The sequence below is a fragment of the Nerophis lumbriciformis genome, linkage group LG10 (genome assembly GCF_033978685.3).
Source record: "Nerophis lumbriciformis linkage group LG10, RoL_Nlum_v2.1, whole genome shotgun sequence".
NCBI classification, from domain to species: Eukaryota; Metazoa; Chordata; class Actinopteri; order Syngnathiformes; family Syngnathidae; genus Nerophis; species Nerophis lumbriciformis.
Genome location: NC_084557.2, coordinates 42,765,795 through 42,787,590, shown reverse-complemented (window position 1 = coordinate 42,787,590; position 21,796 = coordinate 42,765,795). Strand labels below are relative to the sequence as shown.

The window sequence follows — 21,796 nt, the reverse complement described above, 5'->3', positions numbered from 1 at the left end:
ATGTAGCGACCAACTGTATTTAGTGACAGCGGTTTTCTGAAGTGATCCTGAGCCCATGTGGTGATATCCTTTAGAGATTGATGTCGGTTTTTGATACAGTGCCGTCTGAGGGATCGAAGGTCACGGTCATTCAATGTTGGTTTCCGGCCATGCCGCTTACGTGGAGTGATTTCTCCAGATTCTCTGAACCTTTTGATGATATTATGGACCATAGATGTTGAAATCCCTAAATTCCTTGCAATTGCACTTTGAGAAACGTTGTTCTTAAACTGTTTGACTATTTGCTCACGCAGTTGTGGACAAAGGGGTGTACCTCGGCCCATCCTTTCTTGTGAAAGACTGAGCATTTTTTGGGAAGCTGTTTTTATACCCAATCATGGCACCCACCTGTTCCCAATTAGCCTGCACACCTGTGGGATGTTCCAAATAAGTGTTTAATGAGCATTCCTCAACTTTATCAGTATTTATTGCCACCTTTCCCAACTTCTTTGTCACGTGTTGCTGGCATCAAATTCTAAAGTTAATGATTATTTGCAACAAAAAAAAAAATGTTTTTATCAGTTTGAACATGAAATATGTTGTCTTTGTAGCATATTCAACTGAATATGGGTTGAAAATGATTTGCAAATCATTGTATTCCGTTTATATTTACATCTAACACAATTTCCCAACTCATATGGAAACGGGGTTTGTACTACAGGGTGATGTTCAAACTGCTTGGTGTACGCTAAAGAATCACTTCATTAAAATAGTTTCATTTGATTCATTATTCAATTACAGTGTTTTATTATCCTATATTCAAACACAGTGTGACTGTTCAAACTGTGTATAATGTTAAATACTAAATAAAAGCCTTATTTTTAATGAACACTTAGGCCTACTGTGTATTATAATGTTAGCCATAATGGAACCACTGTCCTATAGCAAAGCGAGATCCTTTTGATTTTAAATGATTCTCTTTCAAGGGTTTTTTGTTCTTAAACTACTTTATTTTTTTATACATATCAGAGCAGGGATGCCCACACTTTTTCTGCAGACGAGCTACTTTTCAATTGACCAAGTGGACGGAATCCACCTCATTCATATATATAATTTATATTTATTTATGAAAGAGACGTTTTTGTACACTTGTAACCTATTTTTATGGACTTGCCTCTTTGTGACGTTAAGTTCCTGTTATGAGCTGGTATACAGTATATGCCTTTAGCTCTTATTTTGAAGGCGCTGGGAGCGGAAAGGGTGACACGGTGTGGTGGAGCGGAATTTTGAAAACAAACTAAATAATGTGGTCCTCGTGTAAAACTGGAGCCTCCGTGTTTTGTTATTTTGTAGGCGACATATATAAACCCTCGGTTATACACTTGGAATAAAAAGTGTTTCTCGCCTTCCTCTCGGTCATTTTTATACACTTTACAAGAAATACACTAGCGGCAAACTCCGTACCTTACTAGTTTGTACACGGACTGCTTTCTGAGACTCTTATTTTGTTCACGCAGGCCGGATGGAGCAGTGCTTTTATTGTGAAGACAGGAAATGTTCGGTCGGTCTTTAGGCTTTTGACGGCAGGTACGACTTGAGAGTCTGTTGGAATAAAATGTGTTTCTCGCCTTCCTCTCGGTCATTTGTTGTACGTGTTACAAGAAATACATTGGCGGCAAACTCCGTACCTTACTAGTTTGTGCACGCCTGCTTTCTGAGACTCGTATTTTGTTCGCGCAGGCCGGATGGAGTAGCGCTTTTATTGTGAAGACAGGAACTGTGCGGTCGGTCTTTAGGCTCTTGACGCGGAGATGCGGTTGAAATAATAAGAAAAAAAAAGAGTTTCTCGCCTTCCTGACGGTCTTTTTTTCAAATCAAATGACGAAAGTGACGTCATCGTGAAGATTTTTAGAACTATTTAGTCAATGCTGTTTCAGAGTCACTGAGGTCAATTAGCCACATTTCTTCTTTAAACTTGCTGGGCTATTTTGGGGGAGGCTTTCCTCAATGAACCTAAGGTCAAAGGTCATATGGGTGTGCGTGCTAAAGTCCTGTGGCCATGCAGTGATTCATGCGTCTTGCATCCGCTCTGCCTCTCCTGTGTCGTCATGACAACTTGATGTGAATCACCCCCCCCAAATAAAGGAGGATTTCCTGTGTAGGGAAGCAAAAAAAAAAAGCTGCAAACATGCGAGTGTGAATCAGCAGCAGCTGCACGATAACAGCTGCCATGATTGACTTATTAGCACATGAAGTAGACTCAGTTGTGAGGACATCATCGCGCTCCTTTCTTCCTCGTCCGTGTCCATCCCCTAATGAATGCCATGTTTGTCCGCGTGCTCGCCGTCTTCCCATAAAAAGCAGCCAGCAGCTGGAAACTGTTAGGCAGACATGGCGTGAGAAAGTAGCCTGCAATATATTCTACACTGTATCTCCCTGCTTTATAGTCTGATACAGGGTGCCCATTACGCCGATGGCGGGGGGTGGGGAGGGTCAGTCGACCGCCAGCCAGGCATTGAAAAAATTAGCGGTCATCAATTTTCACTATGACGTCACTTGATTGACATTCACGGCACCCGAGGGTCTTGTGAGACGACGCTGGCTGCTGCCAGATCATTATTAAGAAAAAATGACCGACAGGAAGGCGAGAAACACTTTTTATTTCAACCGCACCTCCCCTCAAAAGCCTAAAGACCGACCGCACAGTTCCCGTCTTCACAATAAAAGCTCTGCTTCATCCTGCCTGCGCTAACAAAATAAGAGTCTCTGAAAGCTAAATGTATTTCTTGTAAAGTGTGTAAAAAGGAGTATGGAAGCTGGACAAATAAGATGCCAAAAAGCAACCACTTTCATGTGGTATTTACGGAGTCCCTAAAGGGACATGGGGGGAAACATTTTTTTCTTTTTTTCTTTTTAGACATGTATCTCGTGCACACGAGAACCTTTTTATAAAGTTATAAAAAAAAATTTTTAAATGTGTATACATTTTTATTTTATTTTATTTTTTTAGACATGTATCTCGTGTGCACGAGAAAGTTTCTCGTGCGCACGAGATACATGTCTAAAAAAAAAAAAAGTAAAAAATTGTATAATTGTTTTTTGTTTTTTTAGACATGTATCTCGTGCGCACGAGAAACTTTTTAAAAAGTTATAAAAAAAATTACAAAAAATTTGAATTTTTTATTATTTTTTTTTAGATATGTATCTCGTGTGCACGAGAAACTTTTGTGTATTTCCACGAGATACATGTCTAAAAAAAAATTAAAAATTGTATAATTTTTTTTGTTTTTTTAGACATGTATCTCGTGCGCACGAGAAATTTTTCATAAAGTTATAAAAAAAAAAATAGAATTAAAAAAAAAAAATTTTTAGACATGTATATCGTGTGCACGAGAAAGTTTCCTGTGCGCACGAGAAACTTTTTATGAAGTTATAAAAATAGATTTAAAAAATGTATAATTTTTTATTTATTTTTTTAGACATGTATCTCGTGCGCACGAGAATTCTTTTATAAAGTTATAAAAATAAATAAAAAAAATTAGAATTTTTTTTGTTTTTTAGACATGTATCTTGTGCGCACTAGAAACTTTTTATAAAGTTTAAAAAAAAAAAAGTAGAATTTTTTATTATTTTTTTAGACATGTTTCTCGTGCGCACGAGAAACTTTTTATAAAGTTATAAAAAAATTATATATTTTTTTTAGATGTATCTCATGTGCACGAGAAAGTTTCTCGTGCACATGAGAAACTTTCATGTATCTCGAGATACATGTCTAAAAAAAATAAAGAAAAAAAATGGTATAATTTTTTTTGTTTTTTTAGACATGTATCTCGTGCGCACGAGAAACTTTTTATAAAGTTATAAAAAAATAAAAAAATGTTTATAATTTTTAATTTTCTCGTGCGCACGAGATACATGTCTAAAAAAACAAAAAAAATTATACAATTTTTTTTCTTTATTTTTTTTTTAGACATGTATCTCGTGCGCACGAGAAACTTTTTATAAAGTTAAAAAAAAAATAAAAAAATTTGAATTTAGAATTAATTTTATTAGACATGTATCTCGTGCGCACGAGATACATGTCTAAAAAAAAATAAAGAAAAAAAATGGTACAATTTTTTTTGGTTTTTTAGACATGTATCTCGTGCGCACGATAACATTTTTATAAAGTTATAAAAAAAATAAAACATTTTTTAGAATTTTTTATGTATTTTTTTAGACATGTATCTCGTGCCCACAAGATAGTTTCTCGTGCGCACGAGATACATGTCTAAAAAAATAAATACAAATAAATTAAACTATTTTTTAATTTTTTTTTATAACTTTATAAAAACTTTCTCGTGTGCACGACAAAGTTTCTCGTGCGCACGAGATAGTTTCTCGTGGACAGGAAGGAGGGATATAAAACTGATGGTTTGGCAAACGGCGCATTATTTTTCTTTTCTTTAAAAAATAAATAAATAATAATAATTAGAAGGAAAAAAATATTAACCTTTTATAATTGAATAATACATAAAACATTTAAAAATGCAAATAGCACAATATTAGTATTAGTTTTTAATTAGTTTAATTTAATGGGAGGGTAAATAAATATAAAACTATAAAAAGGATAATTTCTTAAAACATTATTTTAAATAATTTGTTTCTTTTCAAGGTATTATAATACATTAATAATAATTCCAACAGAAGCCCCACAAGTTATTGTTGTCTAATATGACTTAGTTTAATAGGTCTATGTAATATATTGACATATCTTCAACTCTGTTGAACATTTGTTATTATTCATCTCATATGTGAGTCGTAACTATTAACTTAACTGTTGTATTCATTGGTGTACATTTTGTTACTGCATTTGTAGTTATTATATCACATTGTGTCTGTTTACATGTTTGAAGTCAATTAAAGCATCACCGTCGACTCCAGCTCCCCACAGTCCTGAACAGAATAATAAGTTTTATCATATAAATAAGAGCTAAATCAGACATATTTATAAACGTAGACATATTTAAATATTGCTATCTTAAAAACTAACATATTTGTTTTGCAAAAGTTGAGAGAAATTTTACAAGAATTGAGTGAGCTCAAAAAAACTTAAAAAATGCAATTGAATATACGACAGTGGCGCCCTCGTGTGGTGTTAAGCGAGCATTACACCAGATATATGATACTGTAAATAGATGGATGTCATTAAAGTTCTCTTAGGCCTGTTTTATCATACATCCATCCATAAGAGCTAAATTAAACATATTTATAAACGTAGGCATATCTAAATATTGCTATCTTAAAAACTATCGTATTTTTTTTTTACAAAAATTGAGACACATTTTACAAGATTTGAGTGAGTTCGACGAGCCTTACAAAATGCAATTGAATACACGACAATGGCGCCCTCGTGTGGTGTTCAGCGAGCATTACACCAGATATATGATACTGTAAATAGATGGATGTCATTAAAGTTCTCTTAGGCCTGTTTTATCATATAAATAAGAGCTAAATCGTACATATTCATAAACGTAGACACATTTAAATATTGCTATCTTAAAGACGATCTTATTTGTTTTACAAAAGTTGAGAGAAATTTTACAAGAATTGAGTGAACTGGACGAGTCTAAAAAAATGCAATTAAATACACGACAGTGGCGCCCTCGTGTGGTGTTAAGCGAGCATTACACCAGATATGATACTGAATATAGATGGAAGTCATTAAAGTTCTCTTAGGCCTGTTTTATCATATAAATAAGAGCTAAATCAGACATATTTATAAACGTAGACATATTTAAATATTGCTATCTTAACAACTATCTTATTTGTTTTACAAAAGTTGAGAGAAATTTTTCAAGAATTGAGTGAGTTCAAAAAACCTTAAAAAATGTAATTGAACACACGACAGTGGCGCTCTCGTGTGGTGTTAAGTGAGAATTACACCAGATATATGATACTGTAAATATGAAGTATGAAGACATTTTGACATAAAAAAATAAAACATTTTCCTTTTTTCTTGGAGTAATTTTGTCATGATCTGTTGTATCAGATCATGCCTTATCCTGAGTTTCTTGGTATTTTTCTGTGTAATTCTACTTCCGGTCTTGCGCTTCTATTTTGTAATTTTTCACTTCCTGTTTTCTCCTTTCCTTGAGCACTTTTTTCCCTCACCTGTTTTCTGTTGGTAATTATCACTATATATACGTTGAGTTTGAGACACCAGTTGGTTGTGGGGACATTAGTCACTGTGGATTATGCGTTCCATGCTGAACTAAAGTACGAAAGTACTTTGTCTGCTGCGCATTTTTTTGTGTTTTTATTGTGTTTTATGTCCAACTCAGGCGTCAGAGTGAGTGGGCGGGTCCTAACACCTGATTGGTTACCCGGCACTTCCGCGTGTCCGCAACCCTAAAAGTGCGAAAATAACTCGGACAATTTCCATACGTTCCTCGACCTTACCTTCTACATGTTCTATGTCAGCAGGTCTTGCTGCCAAATATAAATATAAGGTGTAAAATATCAACCACCAACTCTCGCAAAAAGTGACTTTAGCCAGAGCAGGGATGACCACGCCCCGCGCTCCCCAGACCTCATTTGATTGGTCGCTGCAAAGTCCCTTCTTCTTCTTCTTCTTCTGTTGCTGCTTTCGCTGATTTCTCATGCAGTGCACCACTTTTGCCCCCATCGGTCGCTGAGGGGAAATGAATGTCTGTCTTGTTCATTATGACACCTGCTGAATGAAGGTAAAGATGTGATGAAAAGTTGACGACATTGCACTCGCCAGTCGTCGTCATGCCAAACGTACACACTGCCAGCAGCCAGGAAGGAGGACGATCCACTTTTAGGGGTAGGTTATAATAATACTGTTAAATAGGATGACATTGTGATTGCCAACTGCATGCTCTAGTCCAGGGATGTCAAACTGGTTTTCATTGAGGGCCACATGGCAGTTGTGGCTGTCATCAGAGGGCCGCTTGTAACAGCCAATAATGTATGAATTTGCCTCTGGATTTCATTATCAATTACATATTAATATATATTTTAACTAGACTGTTGATTTTACAGTAAAAACTTTACATTTACAACATTTCACTGTAAAGTTAATTTACCAATGATTGTCACACACACACCAGGTGTGGTGAAATGTGTCCTCTGCATTTGACACATCCCCTTATTCACCCCCTGGGAGGCTTGGGGAGCAGTGAGCAGCAGCTGCGGCCGCGCTCGGGAATAATTTTTGGTGATTTAACCCCCAATTCCAACCCTCGATGCCGAATACCAAGCAGGGAGGTAATTGGTCCCATTTTTATACTCTTTGGTATGACTCGGCGGGGTTTGAACTCACAACCTTCTGATTTCAGGTCGGACACTCTAACCACAAGGCCACTGAGTAGGTGAATATAAAATATAGCGTTTTTTTAATTTCTTACATTTTATGGTAAATTACGGGAAAAAGCTGGCGGCTTAGTTGCCAGAATTTTACTATTAAATTGACATTGTTTTTTACAACATTATATTGTGAATGGAAAAACTACGGAGGCCCTAAAGGGACATGGGGGGAAAAAATGTTTTCTTATTTTATTTATTTATTTATTTTAAGACATGTATCTCGTGCGCACGAGAAACTATCTCGTTTATCGTGCGCACGAGAAACTTTTTATAAAGTTATTAAAAATAATAATAATAATTTAGTTTTAGACATGTATCTCGTGCGCACGAGATAAATGTCTAAAAAAAATAAAATAAAACCTTTTTTCTTTTTTTTTTTTTTTTAGACATGTATCTCGTGTGCACGAGATACATGTCTAGAAAAAAAAATAATACAAAAAAATACAAAAAAATGTTTTCCCCCATGTCCCTTTAGGGGCTCCGTAAAAAACAGTACAAGTTCTTTTTTTTTTTTATTCTGGCAACTGAGCTGCCAATTTTTCTACCGCAAAAACAAATGTATTGTCTTTCCATTTGCAGTTAATACACCGTCATACTTGCCAACCCTCGCGGATTTTCCGGGAGACTCCCGAAATTCAGCGCCTCTCCCGAAAACCTCCCGGGACAAATTTTCTCCTGAAAATCTCCCAAAATTCAGGCGGAGCTGGGGGTCACGCCCCCTCCAGCTCCATGCGACCTGAGTGACGTGGAGACAGCCTGTTTTCACGTTCGCTTTCCCACAATATAAACAGCATGCCTGCCCAATCACGTTATAACTGTAGAATGATGGAGGGCGAGTTCTTGGTTTCTTTTGTGGGTTTATTGTTAGGCAGTTTCATTAACGTCCTCCCAGCGCGGTAACAACACACAACAACAGCAGTCACGTTTTCGTCTACCGTAAAGCAGTTCGTCTGCCGTAAACAGCAATGTTGTGACACTCTTAAACAGGACAATACTGCCACCTACTGTACATGCGTATGTGACAATAACATCTAGGGCTTTTAGAGAGTGCAGTGCACAACTGCGCACACAACAAGGAGACGAAGCAGAATGCATCATCAGAGAGGGTGTTCAGCATGGTTAGAAAAATAGTGACAGAGAATAGAACAAGGATGGACAATTCAACCCTTAACTCAACAATGAGTAGATGAGTGTTATGTGTGTGTATGTGTAAATAAATTAACACTGAAATTCAAGTATTTCTCTTGTTTATATATATATATATTATAGCTAGAATTCACTGAAAGTCAAGTATTTCTTATATGTATGTGTGTGTATATATATATATATGTTGTGTATATATATGAAATACTTGACTTGGTGAATTCTAGCTGTAAATATACCCCTCCCCTCTTAACCACGCCGCCGCCCTACCTCCGACCACGCCCCTTCCCTCCCGAAATTGGAGGTCTCAAGGTTGGCAAGTATGTACACCGTTAAAAACAAGATTTTACTGTAAAAAATATGGCAGCTCAGTCAACAGAATTTTAATGCAAAAAATGTTTAGTTTTTTTCAATTTACAGTAATATGCTGTGAAGAACACCATCAAATGTATTGTCATTTTTATTAATTTAATGGGTAGTTTGCTGTAATCATAAGTCATGCAGATATTGCAGTATTCATTTTTATTTCAACAAAAAAGGTTTGAAAAGTGATAATATACTGTAATATTTGTTGCAATATTGGATACTATTACAGTTTAAAGGGCATGCAGTTTGAAGCCGTAAATATATTTTTCTTGTCAAAATGAAAAAAATCCATTACATTTAGTGAGAAAATATTAAGTAATTTATTGACACATCCAGGTGTTTGCGGGCCAGATAAAATGATGTTTGACACCTGTGCTCTAGTCTATGCTATCGCCATGTGGCCCTTTGTTGTGAAAACGCGGGTTCTTCTTCACAAGCTGTAATGTTTTCCTTCAGAAACTATTAGGAACCCTGATGATTTAAGTTTGTTCCACAGGCAGTTGATTTGTGTTGTAGACGGTGCCTAAACAATATAGATCAGGGGTGTCAAACTCTTTTTAGATTGGGGGGGCCACGTGGAGAAAAATCTACTCCCAAGTGGGCCGGACTGGTAAAATCACGGCATGATAACTTAAAACTAAAGACAACTTCAGATTGTTTTCTTTGTTTAAAAATAGAACAAGCCCAAATGTACAAATCATGTTGTTGGGTTTTTTTTACACTTACATGTTGCGGTTAATAATTTATTTGTCGTTATTTATATTTTGGAATAAATTATGTGATAACGTTCATCAGTCAACTCATTGGTGTCTATCAAGATAAAACAATGATATTAAAATCAAATTACAGTATGTTATTTATGTAGTGTGATCATTTTCCTCGACTGACCTGTGGTTTATTTTGTACATATGTAGTAGAGATGCGCGGTTTGCGGACACAACCGCGGAGTCCGCGGATTATCCGCAGGTCGGGCGGTTGAAATTAAAAAAAAATTAGATTTTAAATAGATTCAGGCGGGTGGCAGTTAAACCAATTCGGAAATATGTATACATAGTTAAATGTTGTTACCCACATACGAAAAACGAGCAGGCACCTGCAGCACGGCAGCAAACGTGGTACGCCGGCAGCAAACGTGGTACGCGACAAACTAAAAAAGGGAATACTAAAGACCAGGGGGAAAAAAGGCCAGAAAAGTTCAGCGTGGACTCGTTTTTATGAGGTTGTAAATCAGGATGATAGTAATGCTGGCTACGTGATTTGCAAGAGCTGCGACGCTGTTTATGTCTACGACAGTCACAAAACCGGGACATCTAACATGGTGCATCACATTTGTGCAAAACCCCAAAACTCCACAAACACCCTGAGCATGAGCAGTTTCGTCCGCCGTGATCCCAGAAGAGTGCCACAGGATGTTAAAACAAGATAGAACGCAGCTGCCTGCAGCAGTTTGAGTGACGCGAGCGCGCTTGGAGGTGCGCTCAGCGCGGCTCCCAGATGATTGCGCATTGGTGTGCGTCTGGGCTGTGACAGCGTGACACGCATTGAATGTCTCTGCTGCATTGGATCAGTCTCCTTTCTTTAACAGGCAAAAGCTTTATAACCTCACTAATGCCTTGCATCGTCTATATTAGATATATAACAACGGGCGGGTGGCGGATGGCGGGCGGGTGCGGTTTTGAATAAATGTTAGTTCGGGTGGATGGCGGATGGTTGACGACTTTTGTGATGCGGTTGCGGATGAAATAATTGCCTATCCGCGCATCTCTAATATGTAGCATCATCTACAAAGATACAAATAATTGCTATTGCGACATCCAGTGGACACATTTAGAACAGCTGTTTCTTTCATTCAAAAATTTCAGGTACATTTTTATACTTAAACTCATCCCGCGGGCCGGATAAAACCTGTTTTACGGGCCTGGTCCGGCCCTCGGACCATACGTTTGACACCCCTGATATAGATCATCTAATGTTAGACATTTACTAAAATTTCTTTCTTTCTTTCTACCACACGAGGGCGCCACTGTCGTGTATTCAAAACTGCTACCTGAGGGCTACGACCACTAGGTAGGCATAAGTTACAATGGTACGAGGAATAGTGAAGTCCCTGGCTCGACTCTCCGGTTTTGTGAGTAAATCTCCAATTTGCAGATATGTCTTTAAAACTAAAGTATCAAATGCATAGGGGCTTGATTTATTGTATTATTACATGGAGTTAAACGCTATATGATAGTGACTTAGTGGGGAAATCCCTCATTTATGTATTACTGAGAGTGAGTATACAGGCTAACCCATTCTGGATTGCAAAATACACTTGTATTCACTATTTAATAGATTGCTTGTAGCAAAGTAATTACAAGTTTAAGATCATACTACTACAAAACCCAAAACCAGTGAAGTTGTCACGTTGTGTAAATGGTAAATAAAAACAGAATACAATGATTTGCAAATCCTTTTCAACTTATATTCAATTGAATAGACTGCAATGACAAGATACTTATCGTTCGAACTGGTAAACTTTATTTTTTGCAAATATTAGCTCATTTGGAATTTGACGCCTGCAACATGTTTAAAAAAAAGCTGGCACAAGTGGCAAAAAAGACTGAGAAAGTTTAAGAATGCTCATCAAACAGTTATTTGGAACATCCCACAGGTGAACAGGCTAATTGGGAACAGGTGGGTGCCATGATTGGGTATAAAAGCAGCTTCTATGAAATGCTCAGTCATTCACAAACAAGGATGGGGCGAGGGTCACCACTTTGTCAACAAATGCCTGAGCAAATTGTTTAAGAACATTTCTTGACGAGCTATTGCAAGGAATTTAGGGATGTCACCACCTACGGTCTGTAATATCATCAGAGAATCTGGAGAAATCACTGCACATAAGCGGCAATGCCCTTGATCTTGGATCCCTCAGGCGGTACTGCATCAAAAAGCGACAGTGTGTAAAGGATATCACCACATGGGCTCAGGAACACTTCAGAAAACCACTGTCAGTAACTACAGTTGGTCGCTACATCTGTAAGTGCAAGTTAAAACTCTGCTATGCAAAGCCAGAGCCATTTATCAACAACACCCAGAAACGCCGCCGGCTTTGCTGGGCCCGAGCTCATCTAAGATGGACTGATGCAAAGTGGAAAAGTGTTCTGTGGTCTGACGAGTCCACATTTCAAATTGTTTTTGGAAATTGTGGACGTCGTGTGCTCCGGACCAAAGAGGAAAATAACCATCCGCGCAAAGTTGAAAAGCCAGCATCTGTGATGGTATGGGGGTGTATTAGTGCCCAAGACATGGGTAACCTACACATCTGTGAAGGCACCATTAATGCTGAACGGTACATACAGGTTTTGGAGCAACATATGTTGCCATCCAAGCAACGTTACCATGGACGCCCCTGCTTATTTTAGCAAGACAATGCCAAGCCACATTCTGCACGTTACAACAGCGTGGCTTCATAGTAAAAGAGTGCGGGTACTAGACTGGCCTGCCTGTAGTCCAGACCTGACTCCCATTGAAAATGTGTGGCGCATTATGAAGCCTAAAATACCACAACAGAGACTGTTGAACAACTTAAGCTGTACATCAAGCAAGAATGGGAAATAATTCCACCTGAAAAGCTTGAAAAATTGGTCCATTAAATTCTACAAAATTAAATTATAAGTTAATGATTATTTGCAAAAAAAAAATGTAGTTTCTCAGTTCGAACATTAAGTATCTTGTCTTTACAGTCTATTCAAATGAATATAAGTTGAAAAGGATTTTCAAATCATTGTATTCTGTTTTTATTTACCATTTACACAACATGCCAACTTCACTGGTTTGATGCTGGATACTACACTGCAGGGTGTAAATCTTAGCCAGAGGCGTTAATCAGCAACAGACATCGATCGGCCAATATTGATCAATGGCTGATGGATCAGCACATCTCTAACAAAATCTGCCTCATTGAGTTCTTACTTTATGCATTCACCTTCTTTTCCGTGCACCCTTTGGTTCCATTCAACAAATGTGAACATGACACAAATGGCACCAGTTACACCAAGTTTGTGTGTTGGTCCGTAGCAGAGTACCAGACAACAAGCATGAACGCAGCCCTCGTTGAAGCAAACTTTAGTTATAGCTGGCATAGCTTCTGAAAGAGTTGTTTGAAGATATTGCCCTGACTCACTGTCAAAAACGGAAATATTCAACAGCCTCTTTGGGAGGGAAGAAGTGTTTGAAATTCATCACGCTGCTTATCCAAGACTTGTAGTGTGTCAGTCTGCCTGTGAAATGAGGAGCCAACACGTCAGCTTCCTTTTTAATCATCTTTGCTGCGTTTTCTCACCTCGTCACACCTTGATTTCCTCTCGGCTAATTGCCCTTTCAGAGTACCAGCGTGACTCCTAATGTGCGGGACCTGGAGCAATAAGTGAAAAGTGCCAATGTTTTGATCAACTCCAGACATCGTACACTAAAACCGTATGGTAGACAGTGTTGGGTTAATTACTGAAAACCAGTAACTAGTTACTTTATTTCAAAAGTAACTCAGTTACTAACTCAGTTACTTAAACCAAAAAGTAATGCGTTACTGTGAAAAGTAACTATTTAGTTACTTATATATTTTTATTTTTATTTTTTTAAGGCCCCATTTAATGCCCTTTTAGCCTTCATTTTAGTACTGTTATTGCACTGGAGAATAATACAATCTGTTGATCAACTTGACATGCATTTGCATCACTGAACTCTGCTAAGCAATGTGCTCTACATACAACACACAAAGACAAAGATATGTTTTAAAGGGCCAATTTGTTTCAGACCAGAACAAATTGACAAAACTATTTTAAATAGCTGCAACTTAACATACATAAGTAACAAACAGCATAATAACAACATAGCTGTAAAACAAGAAAGGCACACACTACATACATAAAGCCTAACCAGGCGTTTTCTCAAGGAATTCTGAAATAAAATCATGTCTGAAGCCCAGAACACTCTACACATTTCCCCACTTAGTTTAGAGAAAAGGAAATATTAGCCTGGCCCACTAGTATCCCTCTTTAGGTTTGTGAACTTTATAGTCTAAACATTTAGAGTGATGTGATAATCAAACACTCTAAAAGTTTAAAATGAAAGAGTATATAAGAGAATTGACAGAGTGTGTGTACCTTCAGTGTGCAGTGCCTCGTTAAAATCCAGCCGCTGTTGGAGGTGGAGGTGAAGTGTGTGTGTCTCTTTACTATCTTCGTCGAAGCATGTTGTTTTTGTCGCTGTTTCAGCATATTTGAAACTTACATTCAGCTAAAATGTTCTTTTCTTTGTGGTCGATAAAAGAAACGTACTGAAAATATCTCCATTTTAAGAAACTCTGCTTCGGGGTTCGCCATGACGTCTTGATAGTAGACACAGACACGCCCCCTCCCACACACACACACACACACACACACACGTACACACAGACAGCGCGCGGCGCGCCTCTTTTTTGTCGCCTCTTCAGCAGCGCTGCAACACTCAGATCTTCTCAGTTTCTAGCCGATACTACATAAAAAATAACGCAAAATAACGCAGTAACGCATCATGTAGTAACGGTAACGGAGTTACTGAATATAAAAAATAACGCGTTAGATTACTAGTTACCGCCGATAGTAACGGCGTTACAGTAACGCGTTACTGTGTAACGCGTTAGTCCCAACACTGATGGTAGAGCACTGTTTTTCAACCACTGTGCCATGAGATACAGTCTGGTGTTCCGTGGGAGATGATCTAAATTCACCTATTTGGGTAAAAATATTTTTTGCAAACCAGTAATTATAGTCTGCAAATGATGTGGTTGTTGAGTGTCGGTGCTGTCTAGAGCTCGGCAGAGTAACCGTGTAATACTCTTCCATATCAGTAGGTGGCAGCCGGTATTTAATTGCTTTGTAGATGTGTGAAACAGCGGGAGGCAGCGTGTAGGTAAAAAGGTATCTAATGCTTAAACCAAAAATAAACAAAAGGTGAGTGCTCCTAAAATAAGGCATTGAAGCTTAGGGAAGGCTATGCAGAACGAAACTAAAACTGAACTGGCTACAAAGTAAACAAAAACAGAATGCTGGACGACAGCAAAGACTTACTGTGGAGCTAAGACGGCGTCCACAGTGTACATCCGAACATGACATGATAATCAACGATGTCCCCACAAAGAAGGATAAAAACTGAAATATTCTTGATTGCTAAAATAAAGTAGATGCGGGAAATATCGCTCAAAGGAAAACATGAAACCGCGACAGGAAAATACCCAAAAAAATAGGAGCGCAAGACAAGAACTAAAACACTACACACAGGAAAACAGCAAAAAATACAAAATAAGTCAGGGCGTGATGTGACAGTACACCTAATTTGAGACAAGAGCTATAGTGATGCAAGCTTGGTTATGCTTTAAAGTTATATCCAGAAATTGCGACAACTTTTTATTGTCAACTGAGTTTCGTTTTTAGTGATTTCTGCTGGTGGTGTGCCTCCAGAATTTTTCAACGCAAAAAATGTGCCTTGGCTCAAAATAGGTTGAAAAACACTGTGGTAGAGGACCGCAATGTATCCCATTGGGCTTCGAGGATCGTAAAAATTAATCTAAATCGGGTTCCAATAGTTAAAGTACCAATGATTGTCACACACACACTAGGTGTGGTGAAATGTGTCCTCTGCATTTGACCCATCCCCTTATTCACCCCCTGGGAGTTGAGGGGAGCAGTGAGCAGCAGCGGTGGCCACGCCCGAGAATCATTTTGGTGATTTAACCCCCAATTCCAACCCTAGGAGGGTTTATTTGTTGTCAGCTAATGATAGGCAACACGTTTACCTCGTAACGTTAGCCACCACAGATTGTGTATTCTGCTAACACGAACATGACTGCAATTTGCTTCTCCGAGGCTGCTTTTTTGTGCATAATGTGCAGGTGTCCCGTGTGTGTACCAGACGGCGGTGAGTGACAAACAAAGGATGGGTACCCGATCCGACACTTCTTTGGAACCCACCGAATCCCGCCGGTCCTACCGGGCTCACGTAAAATTCCACAGTGCCATTTTATGTGACGTCTCACCGACTTTTCGCACTTCGGCACTTAGACAAACTGTATTGATCCACAGGGGAAAGTGTTCCACACAGTGGCTCAGTTTCAAAGGATGGAAAAGGATAATGCAGGTATTAAGTAGACTAAAAATGTACCATAGTAGTAATATACAATATAACTTGTATGTAATATTTACACATTATATATACAGTATATAATATATACTGATATATATTGTATATAATATATACAATATATAACAAATCCCAATTACCATGTACAATATTACAGTATATGTGTTGGAATAATTGTTTGTAAGTTATCACAAAAGAAATGTTGTATTATGAATGCTGTATTTCGAGGCCTAACAAAAGGATGAAGGCTCGTGAAAGGCCACTGTGCTTTCAGCACGGACAGATGGCAGGATGTGCTCAACTCCTGGAGGAACTCTCTTTGAAGTGTTAAACGAACTCTCTTTGAAGTAATTAACAAACTCTCTTCCAACTATTTGGTCAACGCTATTTACGACACGCTGCCCTCTTGAAGTCACTGTGGACAGGAGACGGGAGGGGTTGTCCATTGTCCTCCAACACCTGCCCCAGCTGGATCCAGGAAGAGCCAAGCCCGAGAAGTCCTCTTCTTGGACTTCAAAGCGACTGAAAACAATGACTGTTTTACATACCTCCCTATTCCTATTGTGACATATGTTGGTGCGTGAACATTGGAACATCTGAATTAAAAGAGGAGACGAGGACCTTCTTGGTCAGAGCGTGCTAAGACACTGTAAGAGGTTACAGGTTGAAGCCGTCTCTCCTCAATTGAGTCCAAATTGAATTCTGTCTCTGTTTGATTCCTTGCCTTTTGTCTTGTGTAACAGATGTCCTGTATTTGAACCTGACATCTAATTGGTCCTTCGAGCCGGATTCCAACACGTCTGACGATTCCAGCATGAGTGAGTGAAACCAGAGGACCATGGCAACCAAATCCTGATTGAGGAACTGCTTTTTCTTCATTTCGGGCTGGAATTGAAAGACTGACGGAAAATCCGAGGACAAAAGGAAGGAAGGCAGAGAGCAGTGAGTACGTTTTAAATTGACGAAGAAAGAAACGACTGAGAGAAAGCGTGTGACTGAGGGTTACGACGCATAGACAAACCCTGTAAATTCTAGGCTCTAACAGGTAAAACAAACCCTGTAAATCCTAGGTTCTAACAGGTAAAAAGGCCAAATTAGAGGGACGTCGGAGTCCAACGTCCGTGAGTATTAAAATTTTAAATAAAAACTGAATTAAGATAAAAACTGAAGAGGCAAAAAGACTGCAGGTAAACGGAACCGCGAAAACTGGAATCCGTAATATCCATAAACAAACATACTAGGGGGTGTCGGAGCCCACAATAATTTGAAATATCCGTGAACCATTATCCTGGGGACGTCGGAGTCCAACAGACCTAAAATGGTCTATTCAGAATAAAAAACTGAATTTTGTCCGTGAAAAAACAATAAGCTGGAGGGCGATGGGATCCTCATGTAATAAACATTGAAATTTCCGTAGATCAATATACTGAAAGGTGTGAATGTGAGAGTGTGTGGGAGTAATCGCCATTAGGCTATCACTCCATATTAAAGTTGTGAGAAGTAAATAGTGGGTTATTGTGGATGCTCTAGGCAAGACACCTCCACTGGGGAACCATCTCCAGTAGAAGCGACGTGTACCACAATAATAAATTAAACCACTATCTTACAACAAAAACAAAAGTAATCCTTATAAGTTTTCGGCTCTGTAGGGGGCGACGGATTACTCCAAATTTACAAAATGGGGAAAGGGACTAGTAAACCAAAGGTTAGTCCAAAAGACGAGTTAAAATGTAAAGACTGGAAAGCGGTAGAAATAACAAACCCAGATTTACTGAAATTTCTCGATGACTGGATATCAAAACATAAATTTACCGGATGCCTCAAAGTAGGTGATATTTTAAAGTTGCGAGAATCAATAATAGAAAAATGCGGAAGTAACAGAAAAAAGCTAGCCAGAATGGGGTGGGACCACACGGGGTGCTGGATGAGAATGGCTCAAAATAGAAAAGACGGAGAAAGACAGAAAAAAAAAGGAAGAGCAGGAAGAAAGGAAAATAAAAGGAAGAGAAGAGGCAAAAGAAAGGGCTAAGAGAGAAAAAAAGCTAATGTTTCATAGAACAGAAGATTATGAAACAGGGCCAGTTAGGAAAAAGCAAGTTAGGAAAAAGCAAATAGGAGAATAATCTCAAAGTGCTAACGTGAGAGAAAAGTAAAAATAAATGAAGAAATGGGGAAAAATCAATAAGAATTAATGCAAAATGAAATAAACTAATGCGAAAGAGAGATAATGGGGGTATTGAAATAAGAGATGAAGAAAAGGTAGACTGAAGATATACATGTATGTTTGGATATATAAAGAGCGCTTTTATATATACAAATATATATTTGTATAATTAAATAATGGAACAAATAAAAACCTAGATTAATAACTATAATAAGAGTTGAGAGGTATAGTATGATAAAATGATAAAGTGGGTTACATGTTTATTAGCTGAGGGAAGAAAGAAAAAAAAGGAGAGAAGCTCAAGTGTTGCTGACCTTTGCCCTAAGAAGTGCACTCACGCCCTCACACACCACCTTGTGTGTGTGTGTGTGTGTGTGTGTGTGCGTGGCGCAGTGGGGGAGGTGTGGAAGTGAATTTATTACATGTAAATTTAAAGTAGGTTTAACTTTGAAGTGTAGTATAACATTCTTAAGTTAGATTATGGGAAGAATGTAAATTCAGAGTTTAAAAGTATAGATTAAGTAGCATATAGACAGTTAAGTGAGTTTAAAACATTACTTAAAAAATGCATAAAGTAATATGTATAACAAGCATTGTCCTGAGGTTCCATGCAGATCTAAACAAAGGCAAAATAATGCACTTTGGATGATAAACAGTTTGAAAAATGCATGTAAAAAGAAAAATAGACTTTGTAAGGCGTTTATCAAATCAAGAACAGAGAATGCTGAAAAACGCTGTAAGAACTACAAAAACAAGTTGACCAATATATTGAGACAAGCAATGAAAGGAATAAAAAGAAATTATGAGGATGATGTTGAACAAAAAAGACATCTATGTATGTCCAGACAATAAACCAATCTTACAAAGAAAAATCGGTATAAGTGAGCAGCAATATTGAGCCAAGGTTGAACTCATGGCTCAACAGGAGGGATATGAATGCCCTTATACAGAAGTACTATACTTCCTATAGTTTAATTCTTATAAAAAAAAATTTGTATAAAACATCTATGCAATTAACTAAATAAGAGTGAAGGAAAACATTATTGTCTGGTCATAGTAGATGCATTTTCAAAGTAGTTAGAAATATTTCCTAAAGGAAAAGCAGATGTGCTGACAGTAGCAAAAGCATTATGCAAATATTTAGTAAAAATGTACATTAACATTACAAGTACAACAGGACTAACACCATTTGAAAGATAGTGGAAAGACCAACCTGGGTACACTTAGTACATTGTAAAAAGGTCATTTCTGTTGAATCATCCAATAAGGAAAGGGAAGCAAAGTCTGGTAATCGTGTGGACGCACACGATGACTAGAGTTGAGCCAAACCACTGACCTTGGTAGAGGAGTGAATCAGCAGAAATGACACCCCAATGGCTCAGACGGTCCATAAACATATGGGTTAACGATATTGGTACTGGTCGGCCCTGCCCCCCTAATATGGTTCACTTGGGAATCTGAGTAAAATGTAGAACTCAGGAAACAAAATGATACTGCACCCATAGTAAACCCAAACCACTGGCAGAATCAAGAAGTAAAATACACTCATAGGGGAGGTCGTATTAGAAGACGGGCAATGGGAGGATTCGGAGTAACCCCATTAGTGAAAAAAATGCCAGAAAACCCATGCCAGAAAAACAGTAATGGGAAAAAGTATTTGGGATTGTATTTAAAAAGGTCATATAATGGAAAAAAAGTATTTGGAATTGTATTTGTGTTATCAAAGGGACATGTTAACTAGCACACTACAAATTCCACTGTGACAAAGTTGTAAGCATACCATTTGATGGTGTGTCAAAGTTTGTTAATAATTGGTTCCTGTTTTGGTAATTAATTTGTTCCTTATGGCGGAGCAAGTGGGAAAGGCTACAAAAACTGATTGTGTTGTATGTATAAGCCCAGACAATTACTCAAGATGAGTCAAAAAAAAAAAGTTGAATTGAAGTAATGAGCAAAACAAAATTGACCCTGTAGCTAAAGAGACAAAACAGAAACCAATATTTGATAAATATGTGAAAAAAGCTAATTATACCTGCATTAACATGCAAGGCTCTGTACAACAGTTAGGAAACGTATCATCAGATAACTGCATACACATAGTAAAAGTATCAATATTTGTACAAGAATTGTTAACACGCCTGAACAGTTTGATACCTAAACATTGGAAAATAACTAAACGTGATATGACCTGGCAAAGTGTTGGAGATCCAACTTATATCGATGCAATAGGTGTCCCAAGAGGTGTATCTGACGACTATAAATTGGTAAATCAAGTTGCAGCTGAATTTGAATCATCCGTCTACTGGTGGTGTACGATTAACAAGAATGTTGACAGAATAAACTATGTCCACTACAACGTACATAGATTGGGAAATTGGACACAGGCCGGACTTGAAGCAGTCGCTGATCAACGCCGCCACCTTCCTTATGGCCTTTCAAAACCGTATGGCGCTGGACATGTTGTTAGCGGAAAGAGGGGGTGTGTGCGCAATATTTGGTGAACAGTGTTGCACGTTCATACCAAACAACACCGACGCAGAAGGTAGCCTGACCAAAGCACTGGAAGGCCTTCGCACCCTCAACGGTAAAATGAAAGAGCACTCAGGCATAGATACATCTATGTGGGATGGGTGGATGGACGGTTTCGGCAAATACAAGTCTTTGGTATCATCAATTCTAGTATCTATGGCCGTGTTTGTAGCAATACTGACGTTGTGTGGATGTTGTTGTATTCCCTGTCTGCGTTCTCTGCTTAACCGTCTGATTACCACAGCGATTAGCCCAGCAGATGATAAAGCTGTTCAGATGCACTTCCTGGCGGACGATAAGGAAGATGAATTTGATGATGGGGATACCTACCTGGATGGTGTTCCTGATCTGTTTCCAGACCCGAGTAACAATGAGAAAAATTGATGTTGAACTCTGAGTGTAAACATAACTTTGTCGTAAGGAAATTAACCATTAACTGAAAATTGCAAAACGAAGTTATTAGGGATAAGGAGATTATGGGAGGTTTTTGCGATAAACAGGGGGGAAATGTTGGAATAATTGTTTGTAAGTTATCACAAAAGAAATGTTGTATTATGAATGCTGTATTTCGAGGCCTAACAAAAGGATGAAGGCTCGTGAAAGGCCACTGTGCTTTCAGCACGGACAGATGGCAGGATGTGCTCAACTCCTGGAGGAACTCTCTTTGAAGTGTTAAACGAACTCTCTTTGAAGTAATTAACAAACTCTCTTCCAACTATTTGGTCAACGCTATTTACGACACGCTGCCCTCTTGAAGTCACTGTGGACAGGAGACGGGAGGGGTTGTCCATTGTCCTCCAACACCTGCCCCAGCTGGATCCAGGAAGAGCCAAGCCCGAGAAGTCCTCTTCTTGGACTTCAAAGCGACTGAAAACAATGACTGTTTTACATACCTCCCTATTCCTATTGTGACATATGTTGGTGCGTGAACATTGGAACATCTGAATTAAAAGAGGAGACGAGGACCTTCTTGGTCAGAGCGTGCTAAGACACTGTAAGAGGTTACAGGTTGAAGCCGTCTCTCCTCAATTGAGTCCAAATTGAATTCTGTCTCTGTTTGATTCCTTGCCTTTTGTCTTGTGT

At 38.3% G+C, this 21,796-nt stretch overlaps 1 protein-coding gene across 1 annotated transcript in view; it reads right to left on the bottom strand.

Annotated features, from left to right (window-relative positions):
* Window positions 1-6,641: 6,641 nt before the first annotated feature.
* The window catches only part of LOC133612296 (glucoside xylosyltransferase 1-like), a 34,110-nt gene continuing 18,955 nt past the window's right edge, over window positions 6,642-21,796 (bottom strand). The window contains exon 9 of the mRNA XM_072913967.1: window positions 6,642-6,694. Coding sequence (XP_072770068.1) covers window positions 6,683-6,694 — 12 coding nt within the window. The 3' untranslated portion in view covers window positions 6,642-6,682. The remainder of the gene's footprint in view (window positions 6,695-21,796) is intronic.